Here is an 18,356-nt window from a genome sequence, read left to right on the forward strand (position 1 = left end):
GCCACCAGGTTAGACATGCTGAATCTTTCCCAGTAAGACCTGTGCTCACAGATTATTAGAGATGGGTTGATCGGGATGTGAGAATTAGCCTGTAAGGGCTAGAGCTAAAGGGCCAAGCAGTGTTTAAATGAATACAGTTTGTGTGTTGTTATTTCGGAGCATAAGCTAGCCATGTGGGCAGCCGGGGTGCTGGGGATGCAGCCCCGCCACCCATAATACTACATTCCAGGGCCGGGTGGGAGGGATTTTTGAAATGGCACTAAAATCCTTGACAATGAGATGGTTCCTCCAGCCTTGTCATGCGTAAAACTTTAAATATGATTGCATTCCTTCCTTTGCCAAAGTTCACATTGTTCTTATTCTTTTGCTTTGCTTTTTGCTCTGGACTCTTGCCATAAATTTGGGTAAAAGCATTCAGGAACAGGCACGCCATAACCTGATTATTATCTTGTCTTGAGATTTCTTCCACCAAAGAAAATTAGTCCATGCTTTTGAACTCAGATTCACTTGATTGATTAGGACAGGAGTAGAATGTGTCCAAATTCTTCAGCAGAATAGAAATGAATGAGCTCTGGCTCAATTCCGATAAGGCTTCTTCTCATCTGAACTCTCACGAGCATGTCTTGGCTGTTATCATTTCTATCTATCTTCTGACAGGGATTCTGAATGCCTGCCAGAATGTCCCTTTCGTTTCTGCTCACGACATTCTAGGGTTTGTCTAACATTGTCTACAAACTCCTCTACACTGTTCTCAGACAAGTGGCCATGAGGTCAAGTTTAATCACAACACTTATCTCCATATTAAGTCTCATAGGAGATAATCTCCCCTTTGGAGTTATAACATATTGACAGAAGCAACTCCAGGGAGTAAATGTTAATTTTGACTCACAGTTTGAGGAAGGTTTTCAGTCCACGATAGCAGAGAAGACAAATGTGATGGAGTGGTTCCATGGGCGTAAGAGTGTGTGACAGAAGTCTTCAGGTGACTCCCAGACCAGGGATCAGAGGGCTCAGACTAAAATAGAAGATGGCATTGCCATATGTTCTACAACCTCCAAAGCCAGATGTCCATTATGTGTCCAAACCCTTGAGCCTGTGGGAGGCATTTCAGATCAAACCATGCCACTGTGTAACAACACAGAACATCAAAGTCTACTATACACACAACAAAGCAAGGAGATGTACCCAGCTACCATTAGAAAGGTATAAATACACAAATACCAGAAACTCAAATAACTTTAAAGAAGATAAATTCAAAGAAAAAACATCCATCAAATTGCTGGAAAATGATAGTTAAGAAAATTCTTAAACTGGCCAGGAAAACCATCACATGAATAATGACTGACTTTTTCCTGAAACAATGAAAACCAGAAGCGATGGAACTGTGTAAAAGGCTGGACACTCTGTGAAAACATTCCTCAAAGCAGTATTATTTTTATGTGCAGAAGAAGTTGCTCTTTGCAAATCTGTCCTCCAAGGTATTTCACAGGGAATCCAGGCCGAAGTGTCTCCACGTGACCCAACCCAGCCCTTCTCCCAACCCTCAGGCTGGGCTAGCTCAGTGATAGCACCTGCTTTCAATATACAGCTTAATTGAGTCCATAAAGTTTCTGATTTGGTTTGTACTTTGTGGAAAGCCAGACTGACCCATGACTTTCTCAGAGGGACAAAGGGAACTTAAGTTCTGTGTCCTTGTCCAGGAGTGGACTTGGGAAGACCAGTCTATGGCTGGAGCCAGTGCCTCAGAGAACTCAAGGTATTAGCTTATCTCCCTGGGTTGTGGTTATCAGTCAGCTGTGTCTGGGGTATCCCGTGTTGTCTTTGCCAGTGTTATTTGAATTAGCTCTCTGCTGGTCTTAACCATCCCCCCACGCCTCATGGCTGCAAATAATATATAGGCTGCTGTGTTTCTTAATAAACATGCTTGGCTTAAGTCATCAACTCAAGAGGTCCCAGTTACTGCTTTTGTCTTTTTTATCTCTTGTCCTCTTTATTTCTTATCTCTCTTTGACACCTTTGTCTCCCACTTGACGCCTTGCTATTCAGTACCCTGAGTACTGTAGGTTCAGGCCAGCGTGTTAATGTCTTGCCATGTCACTGCAACCAAACAGCTGGTAATGCCGTTTCCAGCTGCCAGGGTTTATCCGACCCACGGTTCCAGGTCTTGCGTAGGAAGGGCTGCCCACATGACGTAAGTCCTAAAATCAATGCTCAGTGTGGAAGGATTCCATGAATCCCAGTTGGGTTTGGGAGTTTTGAACAGCTCAGACACAAGTGCCCCTGCCTCCTCATAGGTGCTTCCCTTCAAAGGACTGGTCACCTGTCCCTGCTCATCCAGAAGTAGCTGGTTGGGTCTCTAGCCCACTGCTCACCCCCAGAACAGCTTACAGACATAATCCAGGCCGTCGACAGAAACCTTGGCCATCACCCCTTGACATTGCAGAGCCTGACCCTCATTCACAGCAGCCCAAGTGGCTTCCCATGGGGCCCTGCGTGTGTGCTGTGTCATTCTCTCCCTTCCATGAGTGTGAGTCACAAACTCATTGTTCTCACTTCCACTATGGGTGAAAGGTTGTCTGACCAACCCTGTACTCTGGGAAGGGGTCCCCTCCCTTTCCACAGAGCTACACATTCTTATCTTTGGGCTATCTTCAAGGATGTTTGCAGGGATACAAACCACACGGTGTATTGTATCTCCCTCAGTGCCCAATGGGAATTGAGGGGACGAAGATCTTAACAGCCCTCTCTGGGTCCCAGGTGCCTGGAAGGGAACACCTGAACCCTTAACCATGGGATACTCATGGGTCCTTCCCTGCCATAGGGTTCTGATCTCAAGCACGGGAGTGGAGACTCAAGTCAAAGGCCCAAGCTGGAACACGAGCCGTGCTCTCAGCTGACCTCTGCCTTAGGGGTAAGGATCACGGTGAACCATAAACACGGGGCTTCTACTCTGAACATTAGGATGAACACACATGGCCCTAATGCTGCCTCAGTGGATCCCACGTGAGGTTGCCACAGGCAAGGCAAAGCTGTGATCCATTCCCCACCCCACCCCCACCCCTGCCCTCGTGCTGGGGATTCTAGGGCCCAGCCGTGCACTAGCCAAGTGCTCTATCACTGACCGTGTCGCAGCCTATGTTTTAGGTTTTATTCTGAGACAAGTCTCAGCAAGTTAGTTGGTCTGGTCTTGAACTCACTCTGTAGCCAAGATGACGGGACTTAAACTCATGATTCTCCTGCCTCAACTTCCTGAACCACGGTGATTACTGACATAGACCACTGGGCCTGACCCTTTGCATCACTTCTGTTTTTCTGACTCCTTCCTTCTCCTTGACATTTGGCAACTCTTGACCAACTCGCTTGCTGTCCACAAGGATCAAGTCTTGGGAGTGTCACTTATGCTCACCCCCGTCCCTGGGTGTCCACTCTACTCTGATTCTTCCGTTCTACAGACTTCCCATTTACAGGAGAGTTAGCCAGTACAAAATAACAGCAAACAGCCACGACACCAAACCTTTGATGAGTGGTGTATTGATCAGGGCCCAAGGGCTTCAACATTCAATTTCCTAGGATAGCCTTGAACTGGTGATTCTCCTGCCTCAGGCTCCTGAAGAGCTGTGATTTCAGGTTTGAACCACCAGACTGGATCAGTAAGGGCTGAGTTTGTCCTCCATGGCCCAGATCCACAATCTAAAGCCCAACCCCAGTGTCTTTGAGCTGCCTGTATTTGGAGACAGTGTCTTTTTCTAATTTATTGTTCTTTCCAAAGCAATTTACTCAAGTGAAACTGTTCACTGTGCCAGCAGCCTCCCATGTGTGAGAGGCTTCAAGAAGACATAAGTTCTTGGCTTTTGGTTAAGATCAAGTATCTGGGTCTGAGCTTATTCCACCATGGGGTTCATATTTTCTGTCATCCATTGAAGGTGTTCTATTTTGAACAGATCTTGGTCTTTTTTTTTTTTTTAAGTCCTTGATCCTGAGAATTCTGCATGAGTTGAATTGTCTTGTCGGAGTATGAACTAACCTCTCACGGCAGGAGTCACTCCCCTCCGCCAGGACCACTGCTGTGGTATCTGTTTAATTAAAGCTCGCTGTCCCACCTTCCACAGACTTAAAAATCACGACTACAGCCATTCTTTCCAACACGGTGACTCGTTTCTAAAGGCAGAATTTCGGTTGGCGTAGGCAGTGACACACCCTAAGCGCAAGGTGGCCATGACCCACAGAGCCTCTGAATGTCAGGACGAGCACACGCGGCCTTCATGCCACCTCAGTGGGCCCCTCGTTCTTATTCATAAGCTCAGCTTCCTTACAAAGTAGGGAACAGAAGCCAAAAGAACAGAGGGGCCGCAGGTACAGGGCAGAGCTCTGTCCACAAAGGATGGGTGGGCCCCGGGATCGATCCAGCTACGGAGATTAATGGCGGGGTGACGTGGTGATTGCACAAGGTGCTATTAGCTCTCATCACTAATAGCTTAAACAGCCCGGTGGCACTAATTGCTGTTTACAGCCAGAGAACCTCATTTCTGCATCCCCGAGGAGGTGGCCTGTGTGTACACAGCCATGCCACCTTGTACTTAAGGGTGTGTCCCTGCATACGCCAACGGAAACTCTGCCTTTAGGAGAGAGCCACCGTGTTTGAAAGAATGACCGTAATAGCGCTTTTTTAAGTGTGTGGAAGGTGAGACAGCGAGCTTTAATTAAACAGATACCACAGCAGTGGTCCTGGCGGAGGGGAGTGACTCCTGCCACGAGAAGCTAACTCATACTCGACAAGACAATGAGCCCAAAGAGCATCTTCACTGAAATGGGATTTTAAAATAAAAGCCATTCCCAGGACTTTGCATTAACGTGTGCGTTTATGCCAGTAATTCACACAGGCATAGAGCACCCTGGGGCTCTATAGATCTTAAAGAAAATCAACTAGGCCTGGAGAGCTGGGTGAGCAACAGAAAATGCTTGCTACTCTTGCAGACGCTCCAAATCCAGGGCCAGGAATCCAGTGCCCAGGACCCACAGCAGACAGCTCATAGCCGCCTGTCACTCTAGCTCCTGAGAATTTGACATACTCTTCTGGCCTCCGAAGGCACCTACACATATGTCAAACACACACACAGGTCTCTCTCTCTCTCTCTCTCTCTCTCTCTCTCTCTCTCTCTCTCACACACACACACACACACACACACACACACTAACATCTTTTAGAAAAGGAGCGTAAGCATTTATAGTATTCATGGTTTGCACTAAATCTAGAAAGCTATCAAGTCCAGTCACCCCTCAGATGGGACACCGGCCTGCAGTGTGGCTTTAACACCATCAGTCACGTTGTTTGTAAAAGGAATGGGAAATTCAAAAGCAAATCCAAACACTGTTTCTTGGGAGTGGAGACTCTCACATCAGCCTTGGAAGGAGGACCCCACATAGCACAGGTCCCATGCACAGGCGAACGAGGATGTAAACAGTGCATTCCAGCCTCACAAACGAGGAGCTACATTTATTGTGTCCAGTCCTAAGAAATCAGGTGTCAAACGCCATCAGCTGCTCAGCTTGCTGTGTGATTGTGCCCTTCGGAGGTGTAATGGCCCTTAGGTCAGCTTCAGCTTCCTTTTCTTCACAGGCTCTACAGTCTAAAAGAAACCCCCGAAGGCTTCATCCACATTCACCTTGCGTCTGCACCATCAGACCCTTCAAGGTGGTTAAGAGTGTAGGAAGCCGATACGCTGGCCCTGTGCAAAAGAAAACACGGACCCATCTATTTTCAGTCACCTTGATCTGCCAGGCACACTGGCCATGTGACTTACCAAATCTGCTCCCCTCAGGGAGTGCACTTACCATGCTGCCCAGAACCAGACCACAGTTTCATCAGCTATGAAGGAAGATGCAGGCGTCTGGGATGTGCTGAGCAGAAACCCCAGCCTAACAACACTCGAGTTTACTTAACACAAAGTCTGGGAGTGTGTGGTTGGGAGGTCGAGGCAACAGCTCAGAGAAGGTCAGGCTGTAGCTCTGGACCGTTCCACATTATCACAGAATGGCTGCCTACAACATATTATACCTTCATACCATAGCAGCCAAAGGCAGGCTTCAGGGCTGTCCAGGGAGCCAGAGGGCAAGGTGGGAAATTCGGTCTCTCTCTCTCTCTCTCTCTCTCTCTCTCTCTCTCTCTCTCTCTCCTTTCTCTCTCCAACAAGGTAGAAAATTCCTAAGTTCCTTGCCCACAGCCTTCACACAGATGCCCCCTTGGATCAGGACTGCCTCTAGCTGAGAGGGTTTGGAAAGGGAGTGGTTTTCCTCATTCTCCATGAGTGAGAGCTAGGTGAGAACGGAGGGAAGGTGTGGGACATGAGCACCCAGGGACAAGACCAGCTGCGAGATGTCATGGGAAGCCCCCTTCTTGCTGGGAGAAGACAGCACAAGGCGTACCTGCTGGGTGGACCTTAGAGGACACTGAGAGAAGACAGCACGAGGCGTACCTGCTGGGTGGACCTTAGAGGACACTGAGAGAAGACAGCACGAGGCGTACCTGCTGGGTGGACCTTAGACGACACTGGGAGAAGACAGCACGAGGCGTACCTGCTGGGTGGACCTTAGAGGACACTGGAGCTGTCACCTCATGCATGGCTCAGCAAAAATGTGGGGGGGGGGGACAGGGTGCAGACCCTCAGCGCTTTGTCCCAGGACTGTGCCCCAAAGAAGCTGGGCAGATTATTCCCAATTTGAGGTTTATGGGATCCTACCGAAGACAGTTCATTCTCGCCAGCAGCAGAGGCTGCGGTGGCTTGAATGAAATGTCCCCCTTTGGATGTTAGGACACTTGGTCCCTAGTTGGTGTCAGTCTTTGGGGAGGTTTAGGAGGTGGGCGCAGCTTTGCTGAAGGAAGCACAACACTTGAAAATAAAAGCCTGGGGCCACTTCCGGTTTGTTCCCTCTGTTTCACGCTTGCATTTGAAGATGGGAGCTCCGGTTGCCAAGCCGGCAGCTTGCTGCTATGCCAACCTGCCATGATAGACACATCCCTCTGGAAATGTAAGCCCAATAAACTTTTCCTTTTATAAATTGCCTTGGTCAGACAGCAATAAAAAGTAATTGTCAACTTGACAGGATTTAGAATTACCATGGAAACAAGTCCCTGGGCACACCCGTGAGGAAGTTTCTAGATTAGGTTAACCAGCGTGGGAAGACCTACTATAACTGTGAGAGACACCATTCTCAGGGCAAGTTCTGGACTGAATCGGAAGAAGAAAGCTGGGTGGGCAGCAGCATGCAGTCTCTCTGCTTCCTGACTGTGCGTGCAACACGACCCGTCAAGCTCGCACCACCGTGCCTTTTCCACCATGATGGGCTGTGTGCCCTGCAATTGCGAGCTCAAACAAAGCTCTCCTTTCCTTAAGTGGTTTTTGTTAGGTGTTTTTCTAACAGCAACAAGATAAATAGCTAATGCGGACAATTAGTCTCCAGACATAACTGCACAGAGAAGGAGCATCTCTCTGATCCTAACGGCACATGCACGATGGGGAACACACGGTTTCAGAGCATGGGTGCTGTCGGCTGCCAGGATCCATGAGCTCTGGCTCTGCACATGTGCAGACGCCTTTCTTCGCGTCGTTTCCCAAAAGACGTGGTGATACCGCTCTTGAGGACGCACTTCCACTGTTGCTGGTATTTTGAGTGACAGGTGATCTCAGCCATGTAAGAGGACTATGTAGGCCATCTCACCTGAGCGTATTGAGAGTTTACAGACTGTGTTGTCTTTGGAAGCTCCTAGAGCTTGTCTCCCAGAGACACTGAAGGATGACTGTGTGTACTTGTTATAGGGGACAGGCTCCAGTCCCAAGTACTTCTCCTGGCTATTCTCATTTCTGCACTCCTCATCCTGATGTCTGACTAGCATGGGGCGGGGGGCACAGCATCCAGTCCTTTCTTCTTTCTGGGAACCATGTACAAAAAGCACTTAAGAGTCCTATGGGAGGACGGATCCAGAGCCCCAGCCTCCTTAGCTGCGCTCCCTGGAGTGGGCTGGCTGCTTCCAAAAGGCTCCTTCCCTCACTCCATGAAAGCCTTTAGAACTAATGGCCCTGCGGTCCCTCCTCCATGTGGCTGCTCATCTATCATGGCCATACTAGGCTGGCAGTGGCATTGGCAGCTACAGCTGGCATTGTGTCCCATTATTTGCACTGTGTTCTAACTAAGGTGAGAAAGGAGTTCAAGCGGATGGGGGATGTCCTTCTGTATATGTGTTGCCTTTATTGGTTGGTGAATAAAGCTGTTTCAGCCAATGGCTTAGCAGAGTAAAGCCAGGTGGGAAATCTGAATAGAGATATATACAGAGAGAGTAAGCAGAATCAAAGAGATGCCGTGTAGCTGCCAAAGGTGACAGACGCCAGAAACTTACCTGGTAAGCCACAGTCTTGTGGCGATCCAGAGATTAATAGAAATGGGTTAGTTTAAGATGTCTTGGTTAAACAGTGCTGTAATTAATATAGTTTCTGTGTGATTATTCAGATCTGGGCGGCCGGGAGTGAATGAGCAATCTCTGTTTACAGAGCCTCTGTATATTTTGACTCTTATTCTATTTTCCAGTTCATTTGTTTGCGGGGATTGGGCTTGATGAATGACCACACCATTTTCCTATTAACTCGTTCAGATATGTGGCTGTGGGCTCACATCCTAAGCCAGTTTCTGTTAGAGGTAGTAAAGGCATTAGTGTGGCTGCCCTCACAGAAGCGAAGATGTTGCAAAGAAACAACCATGCCCCTTCATTTGGTTTAGATTGAGAAATACACCCCCAAGAAATTGGAATTCCCCCAGGAACCTCATGTGGGGGAAGGAAAGGCTGAAGCTGACACTAGCCAAGCAGGGGGACTTGTTTACTTGGAGGAGATTTACAACCTGACAGACCACCTTGGAGCCCAGACAAGGTGGTGGATGGAAGCACACTTTGACCATATTGCTTAGCTATGTCTACTTCTTGCCCTCTATCTAAGCCTAAGCTTTATGTCAGGGTTCCAAAGATAGACTAGGGATGGAGGGCCACTAGGTCTCTTTGTTCTTCTTCCCAGTGTGGCCACACTAAGTGAACCTCTTTCTTCTGCTTTTTTCGTTGTTGTGGCTTTAGCGCTCCTCCCGAGGACCAGAGACTGATCCTGGTTTGTTAGAGTTTACAGTATCTCTAGTGGCATTGGAAGATGGGTCTCAGCCCTTGATCAGTCCCTCCTCCTCTGGATGTCTGAGGACCACTCATGGTGGAGCACTCATGGAGCACTCATGGAAGCCTGTGAGGTCCCTCAGCACGACCCTGAGACCTCTGTCCTTGGTCTCGACACCAATGATAACCAGCAACCTGTACCAGCTATAGGATATGTCATTTCACCCTCCCAGCCACCCGGTCCTGCCTCCTCTGGATAGTTCCAGCTAAGAGTTGATCCATGACAAGGCATCATCAGGCAGAATATCACATTTGACTATCAAAGAGAGGAAAATGGCTTGTATTTAAAAAAAATAATAATGAAGAACACAGAATAGCATTCATGTCTTTTAATTCTCAGGCTGAATTTGAGTTCTAAAAGTCAGAGAGGTTGAACTATGTCACCAGGCCAGATCCAGCCACAGAACAGGTGTATATCCAGAGGGTGGGCCAGATGGCTTCAGCGCCCAGATGTGGGTGGTGGTGCCAAGTCTTGATGTAACCAGCTCTCTCGGATGGACTCTAGAAGGGACATTCCTCTGAAGGGAGAAGAACAGACAAAGGTACTCATGAGCGATGTCTTTCTCTTTCAACAACTGTAGGAAACTTTGACTCGAAGTGCCAATAGGAAAATTCTTCGTGAAACACGAACTGTCAGGACTGGGGAAATGGCTCAGTTGGTGAAGTGCCCGCCTTTCAAGCAAGAGGATCTGAGTTCGATTCCCAGGTCCACGTAAGGAGTTGCACTGTGGTAAATGCTTATAATCCCTGTACTGAGGAGACGGAGACAGGAGGGTCCCTAAGGCTTGCTGGCCAGCCCATCTGCTTATCCCAGTGAGGGATCCCATCTTAGGAAGGAAGGCAGATGGCTCCTGAGTATGACACCTGAGGTTGACCTTTGGCCTCCACACATGCATACACGTGTACACGTGCCCCTGCATCCACACAGCCACTTACACAAGTGCACACAGAGAAGCTGTCTTTCCATCCCCTTCACTCCTGCACCAGTGAGCTTTCCCAAGTATGTAGTTTGGGTTCAAACTGTTAAGTAAAAGCAGGTCCAACCCTTGCCAGGCTTTAAGCCCTGACCTTTCACCCCTAGACCAGGATTCAGCCATGTCACAGGCATCCAGGGACCGCCATTGACACCTAGTCTCATGTAGTTCTCACTACTAACTAACTCCTCATCCCCTACTGTACCTTCTGGAGGGTTTTCGACGATCATAGGATGGAAGCACCACGGAACTCCCCGGATACTGTCATCGAAACAGCAACCTCTTTCCTTGCACTGCGTGGCGGTGACGCCAGGGAAGCCGCAATTTATCCTTTCTCGAGGGCTCACCGTACATGTTTCTATGGTAAAGGTAAAAAGCAGAGGACAATTATGGGCTAGATTCCTGAAGTTGTCCACACAGTTTTCTCCTCAGAGGAAACAGGACCTGGCCTGCTGGGAGCCAGGCTTGAATATACAAGGGGATACGGTCGGTCCTTGTTTGCAGATGCGGGAAGACTGAAGCTGGGGGACAGATCCAGGGCCCAGCTTTGCACAGCTGCACCTGCAGGTGAGAGATGTACTGTCCACTTACTAATGTCTGTGCTTGGTCAGTGAACTGTATTCGCCTAATAAATAAGTACTTGCTGAGCGGTATGTATTCTGGCTACATGTAGGAACTGGCTTGGCAAAAGCCAGGCACTGCCTTGTGACAGAATACATAAATGAAAGCAGAGGTCCTGCTGTATCCTTCCTTTTGTGCCAAGAAGCTGGTGAGCACTCCCAAAGATGTATCTTTGCTTCAGATTTGACAAACAGCCAAGTAAAAGAGGACCCCTGCCAGATGTTCAGGTCCGACCCTCTACCCCTAGACCTGGATTCAGAGGCTAACAGCCCCATGGAGGATGTGAACCACACAGCACAGTCATCCCAGTGTGTGGAGGATAAGCCCGGGGGTGGTGGTAGCGTTCGTGCTGGGGTGGGGAGGGGGAGCAGGCGAGGAGTGATCGAGGGCCATAAGACTGAACGAAGCAGGGACAGCTTCCCATTAGAGGAGGCTAAGCAGGTGACAATTGGTGTCCCAGGCACAGGTCAGAGTCCAGAGGCCTGGGCATCCCTCAGGGCCCACTCCCAGGGCTGTTTGCTTGTGTGAGGATCTACTGAAGCGTTCCTGAAGAACTAGTTCCTGTCTTTCACAATAAGAGCAGGACCTATCATCCACTTGCTGGTGGCCTCTGAGGGGGGGCCTCTATTATAAAGCTGAGGTGACCACTGGCCACCCACCAGGACAGTAGGGGTCACAGGTCCTTAAGCCATGGAGAATCAGCAGCCAGGAGCAGGAGGGATGTTTCTCCTTTCCTGTGGCTTCCAAATTCCTTTCTTAGCAGGATTTACAGATCTCTGTCCGGCTCACACATTTGTGGTCACAAGAGAGAATTACTGAAAGTGAGCTCCCTATAGGATTAGCACCGGCAACCACTCTATTTATTCTATAGCATATATCTTTACATAGCTACAGATCTATCTCTATGGAAACAGGGTCAAGGACACCATGTGACCCTGGTCCAGGGAATGGGGCAGAGGAAATCAGGGAGACTGCAAGACAGATGGAAGGGGGGGGGCTGGAGGGAGCAAAAGCAGCAGAGAGAGGCACCCCTCGCCCTTCTCTGTCTACTGCAAAGTCTTTTCTCCCTGACGTTTACCCTGCTGGCTCCTTGTTCCCGGCCACATGTTGGTACCAGCAGAGGGGTCTAGGTAGTGACATGGCACCCTGCCTCCCTGTTCTCCCAACTACCTGCTCCCACTCAAGGGGCACAGAAGGTGCTGGAAGGTTAGCAGAGTGCCCTTAACTCTTTTCTCATGTCCATGGAAATCCTTGACTTGAAAACTGTCCTGTTCCGTCTTCCTTAATGCTGTGTCTAAGAACCAAGTCCTTCACAGCCAGGGAAGCACAGCTCCCATGTGGCCACTGCCACACACCTGGGCCACTGTCACACACACACCTGGGCCACTGTCACACACCTGCTATTGATACCCACAAAGCAGACACTGTTCCCATTCTGCAGGCAAAGCAGCTGAGACAAGGTCATGGGTCACAAGGAGGGATGAAGGCCAGGTGGATGACACAGGGCTTCAGGAGAGAGTTGGATTCCAGAGTTGGGTGCATCCTAGGGACCCAGGGGGCCAGGATATTGATAGGTCTCTAGAAGGCTAGGTCCCAAGGACTTGTGCAGGGCTACCTGCCAGGGAGAGGCTGACAGGGGTATCTGGAAGTGCTGGGCTCACTCTAAACCACACCGAATGTTGCATTTGGAGCTAAGGCTCTAAGAACAGTGCAACACTAGCATCAACAGGGGAAGAGGGAGCTCAGCGCAGAGACTCCATTCTCCCGACACTCTCGGAGGCCCTGGGGGTCCACTCCACTACTTCCCTACTTTGAGGAATCTTATAAACAGGGTAATGACCTTCAAGGGCTCAGACCAGCGGCTGCATAAGGGAAGGCTGGGAATAACAGGACCCAACAGCCTCTGGGCCCAGTGTCTATGGCTGTGGCCAACAGAAAGCGAGAGGACTTGACTTACCTTCCTGGTCCTGGGCGAGGCTGCTGAGGGCCAGCATGAGGACCACAGCGAGGACACAGGTCACCTTGTGCTCCATGGCAGCTTCACAGGAAGACCACGAGTGACCGATGAGCCTCTGCCCGAGTTCTTGGATTTATACCGCCGGCCTATTTGCTGAGAGTGAGAAAGCATTTGCCAAAGGAGGCTCCACGCTGAGTAAGATTACAAGGTGTTTCTGAGATGCAGTCACGGGCTGAGAGTGCTGATAGGGAAGGCTGGTCCCTCTCATGAGATACACTGGGGAGTAGCCAGTGTGTCTCCCCCGACATGGCCTTGATCCAGATCCAGGTGGTATTAGTAAAGCCCTCCTTCTGGACTAACATTACTTTCTCAGCCAGAGCTGACTCATAGCAAGAGACCGCAGGAAGGGCCTGTTGCCGCAATACCCCTTCCAAGTGATTCAGGGAGAGCCAATGAGTCCCCATCCCCTGGCCCTGACTTCCAAAGTGGGCATGTGTATAGTGTCAGCTACTTGGAGGTTCCAGGTCACCTGGGGGCAGGAAGCATGTGGCTGGACAAGATGAGACGGGGAAATAAGGGGCTAGCTCCCTGCAGGCATGGTTCTCTCTGCCACAGGGATGAACCTCTAGTCTGCATCTTTCGTTCATTTGTTTTATTCTTACACATACATATGTGAGCAAGGTGTTCTTAGGTCCCTTGCTGAGGAATCCTGCTCAGCAGAGGCCTGTCTCAATGACAACTTTGGGCTCTGAAAACGTGGCAAGAACACAGAATCCTCATCAAGGTACTGCACATGCGTCCTGAACTCACCTCAGTGATTCTTTTTATTTTTACTTTAGTTTTTTTATATATATATATTTTATTTTATTTTTTGTTTTTTTCGATTCATAGTTTCTCTGCAGCTTTGGAGCCTATCTTGGAAGATGGGAAGGGGAGAGGGGGCTCATAGATGCTCATTAACAAAAGAAAGGGAAAGGGGGTGTCACTTCTGTTTATAGTATGACCTATTCTACGTGTGGTATGTGTTGGGGACCTTACATAAGAGGGAAATGAACAGACAACAAGGAGACGCTGGGAACACAGTTTAATGAAAAGAGTCCACTAAGATTGTGGATGTCCATACACATCAAACACTGGCCACACTGGATCTACACCCAAACCAAATGCATGCAAACACAGATGAGACTCAGCCTTGGCATCGTGGCACACAGGAGGAAGAGGAACTGGAGACATGAGTGGGAAGCCTTTCATGCTTCTGCCAGACTGTGTTTTGCCAAAGAAAATATTCAGGTTGAACCCCAATATCTGTCTCTGGATTTTTATTATTCATGCTACAAGGAAATTCTTCAGAGACCAGTGCAAGCCAGTCCCTGGGGTGGATGTGGGGATGCCCAGTGAGTCATCCTCTGCATAGGTAACTTGTTTCTTCTTTGCAAGTCTATCTTCTTTTGAGAAGAAGCTGGAGAGGGGTCCCTAGCTTCTGTATTTGCCCTTGAGTGACTGAAGCTGATCTTGCAGGGACAGCAGGCATGCGCTCCATTCCTCCATGGTAGTGTCACCTCCATGTCCCTTCCAATGGAAGACGATAGCCTGCACATGGAGCTCACACCGACTTTGAACTTGTGGTCTTTGTGACTTGTTCTCCCTGGTACTGGGATGACCGCCAGGTCTAGCTGTACATGGATATTTTGAAATATTGTATTGAATATCATAAATGTATATAATTTTAATTCCTCTATTTTAAAATTAGTAAAGAAACTAAGATTTATCTATTTAAAAAGAAATGACTTAGGAAGGAGCCCCAACAGCTTCTGAAGTCTTGAGGCTCCAGGTAGATTTGATGTGGGATCCCCAGTTCACCAGCTAAAATGGGGGCCAGGTTCCTGAGAAAGAGCCCTAGAGCAGTGGTTCTCAACTTGTGGGACGTGACCCCCTTTGAGGGTCAAACGAGCCCCTCACAGAGGTTGACTAAGACCATCCAAAACCAAAGATATTAATATTATGATTCATAACAGTAGCAAAATTACACTTCTGAAGTAGCAACAAAAATAATGTTATGGTCGGGGGTCAGCACAACTTGAGGAACTGTATTAAAAGGTCACCGCGTTAGGAAGGTTGAGACCTACTGCCTAGAGCGAGGCTGCCGGCCATTTGCTGGTGTCTGCGCTATACTGAACCCTTACCCTCCAGCTGCTGACACAGCGCCCTCATTTGAAAACAGGTCTTCACAGGTGATGGAGTTCAGGTGGAGGCATAAGGTGACTGTGAATGTTTCCCCATAAAACAAGAAACCTGACACAGAGCCTCCTGGGACTTTGTGGCGGCAGCCCGAAACCAGTGCGATCTGGATCCCGGCGAAGAAAATTGTGCCGCCCTTCTGAGACCACCAGCGCTCCATCCAGAACCCCCAGAGAGCAGCTGTGGACAGGAGCTGACCCTAGTCTCCCCGTGCGGGCAGTGAGGTCCCGTGCCCTCCCACATGGGAACCCTCACGTGTAGATCTTGGCGGGTTATCATCATATTGTGCTGCCCTTCTGAGACCACCAGCGCTCCATCCAGAACCCCCAGAGAGCGGCTGTGGACTGGAGCTGACCCTGGTCTCCCCATGCGAGCAGTGAGATCCCGTGCCCTCCCGCACTGGAACCCTCACGTGCAGATCTTGGAGGGTTATCATCATACATGGAGACTCATCATACTACTGTGTTACATCCAAAGGAACAGGTCACTGAGGTTTAAAACAACCGGAGAGGAAAGAAGACTCAGCACAGGTGTTAGCCAACTGGATGAGAAAAGGAAGGTCCATGGCCCTCTCTGGATTCCACTTCCCTAGCAGCTGGAAGTGAGGATTGGCTGTCATCGCAGAAAAGGCAGTATTTTACGATGCAATTCACAATTTGCTCTCCCCAAATCAAAAGGAGAGAAGCTACCTTCCTCTCCTGGCAGCTGAGTCAGAAGGTAAGATATGGGCTAGTGTTTGACTTTGGGGGGTTCCTTGGGCCCACACCCCGCTGATGTGCTTGCATGGCAACCATTTCCGCACGCCTTCCCTGAAATCAAACACAGGCCTGAGGTGAGTGGTGAGCTCCTGTAATCTCTCAGATATCAGGTGCGGTGAGTGGAACCACCCAGTCCTGCCGTGAGTCCTCCTTGCCCCACCCCATAAATCCCAGAGCCTCACTCTACATGGGCCAATGAGGGGACAGAAGATAGCCAGGCCTACCAGCGGTAAAATGGGGGCCTCTAAACCCCATGCCTTGTCCTTGTTGCCTCTTGTCAGCCTCCTCCTCTGCTTCCCATACCACCAACCTTCACTAGACAAACGAGCCCAAAGACGGACACAGTCAGGATGTAAAGCAGGAGTCAACTTTAGGGCTTCAGTGCTGGCCCCAGCTTGGCCACCATCATGGCACAAGAGGAACACCATGATTGTGATGTGTTTTAGTGAGAGGTGTGGATAGTTCCTCTGCAGCCTTCTTTGATACTTTTGGTCTTTATTTCTATGAAACGAGACAATTAACATGGATTTTACACACCCACATAACAAACAGCCGTGAGAAGGAGAGCTAGTTTCTAAGACCAGAGCTCCAGGGACCTCGCCTTTCCTCCCACACTCTACAGTAAGGTTGGTATTGTGAGGCAGTTGAATGTGGTCCAAGTAGGGCAGGGGAAATGGGTATATATTCCACTGAGGACTTCAGGGTTCCTTCCCAGCAGCTGATAACAGCAATGGGACTGGGTAGAGGATCAGCAGGAAAAAAAATCAAAAAGCCAAACTGCCTGGTGGAACCTAAGTGGTGTGTATTAGACACTTCAGCCAACAACAGCTGGATTCAGCTCTCCAAGACAGACCCTACAGAGATGAGACCACAGAACACACATCAACAAAGTAAAAATAACATAAATCCCCCAAATTAGTAGGGTCAAACTGGGAATTAGCAACAAACAATGGGGGCAGGGGCTAATAAACACATGGTGTATTAAACCCTCAACTTCTAAGCAACTCATGAAGTGTAAAGAGTGTTTCAAAAAAAAACTCAAAAATATATAGAACTAAATATACGTGAAAACACATTTCATTTCAAAACTTGTGGGGCTCAGCTGAAGCAGGAGTGAGATAGTATAATAGCATTAATGTATATTAGAAATTAGGAAATTCTCAAACCACTAACTGATTCACTGATAAAAGTTCAATAGGGCCAGGCATGGTGGTGCACATCTTTAATCCCAGTGGTCAGGAGACAGAGGCAGGCAGGTCTCTGGGAGTTGAGGTGGTCATTCTGGCTGCATAGTGAGTTCCAAGCCAGCCAGAACACAAAAAGATCAATAATACTGACAAGCCTATATTAAAACTGACAAAACTTAAAAGAGATTAAGACCTAAGAAGCTGATACAACTAATACAGCAACAGACATCACTACAGACCCTACAATCACTAAAGGAGCCGAGAAAATTACTTGTTTTGGCTCATGATGAAGTCAGATAAGAAAGAACAGACCAATTCCTCACCTCCCAACACAACCCTTAGCAGCCAGAAACTCCCTCTGATCTCTGAAACTGGAGGCTCTGTCCCTTCAGACCCCTGCCGGCTGCCTTGACTATCTTAGCAAGCCTCCTCTTGTACTATCTTTCTTTATTATCCTGGCTAGTTAATGTCAACCTTACACAAGCCAGAGTCACCAGAGAGGACGGAGCCTCAGCTGAGAAAATGCCTCCGTAAGATCTGGCTGTTAGGCATTTTCTTAATGAGTGGTTGATTGGGGTGGGCTCAGCTCATTGTGGGTGGTGCCACCCCTGGGTTCATGTTCCTGGGTTCAATAAAAAAAGTAGGCTGAGCAAGCCATGAGGAGCAAGCCAGGAAGCAGTGTCCTCACCCTTCTACCCCACCCATCTCATGGCCTCTGCATCAGCTCCTGCCTCCAGGTTCCTACCCTGTTTGAGTTCTTGCCTTCACTGCCTTTGATGATGAACTTTTATATGGAACAGTGAGTGAAATAAACCCTCCCCAAGATGCTTTTGGACATGGTGTTTCACACAGCAATAGTATCCCTAAATAAGACGTCTATTTTTTAAGATCTATTTTATTTTTTTTATTTATGTGTATGCATGTATGTCTCTGCAAGTACATATATGCACATGTGTGTCTTGAAGGGCAAAAGCGGGTGTCAAATACCCTGGAACTGGAGTTCTAAGCAGCTGTGAGCTGGGAACAGGACTCGGTCCCCTGCAAGAGTAGCCATTGCTCTTAACTGCTGAGTTGTCTATGCGGCCCCGACATCTGGTTTGTTGGAGCCACAGCATGTAAGGGCTGCCATTGATGATAAAAACCTCCAAATACAAAGCACAGTGTGGTGTCATCTACAACTGGGGCAAAGCAGAGGAAAGCCCTCTACCACCTCACTGAAGTGTGGTGGGATCCTCAGGAGGCAGGGAGTCCCTTGCACTCGGTATTGATCGCCATACGGTTTTATGACTGCTGTGCTGTATTATCAGTTATGACTGTCCATCTCTTCCTGTGACTGACAGATCAACTACACTACAGGGGTGTGTGCATAGGGAAAAAAGCATCAGCATAGGGCTAAGAGTTACCCGAAGATCCAGG

General features: G+C 48.8%; 1 protein-coding gene across 1 annotated transcript; it reads right to left on the reverse strand.

Moving 5' to 3' along the window:
• Positions 1–9,527: 9,527 nt before the first annotated feature.
• Positions 9,528–13,009, reverse strand: Tff1 (trefoil factor 1). Its single transcript, XM_041635044.1, has 3 exons — positions 12,758–13,009; positions 10,385–10,537; positions 9,528–9,723 (listed from the first exon to the last, which is right to left on the reverse strand). The coding sequence occupies exons 1-3, from the start codon at positions 12,831–12,833 to the stop codon at positions 9,707–9,709; spliced, it is 246 nt and encodes an 81-aa protein (XP_041490978.1). The 5' UTR covers positions 12,834–13,009; the 3' UTR covers positions 9,528–9,706.
• Between the last annotated feature and the right edge of the window lie 5,347 nt (positions 13,010–18,356).

The sequence above is a fragment of the Microtus oregoni genome, unplaced genomic scaffold (assembly GCF_018167655.1).
Source record: "Microtus oregoni isolate MIOR12 unplaced genomic scaffold, Mior012 000046F_ref0000063, whole genome shotgun sequence".
Taxonomy (NCBI): Eukaryota; Metazoa; Chordata; class Mammalia; order Rodentia; family Cricetidae; genus Microtus; species Microtus oregoni.

What these genes read in the sequence shown, in the direction of transcription:
- Tff1 (XM_041635044.1), bottom strand. Translation starts at nt 12,833, where the DNA reads ATGGAGCACAAGGTGACCTGTGTCCTCGCTGTGGTCCTCATGCTGGCC. An exon ending in CCTCGCCCAGGACCAGGAAG is followed by an intron (nt 10,538 to 12,757) that starts GTAAGTCAAGTC and finishes CCTTTACCATAG; the next exon opens with AAACATGTACGGTGAGCCCT.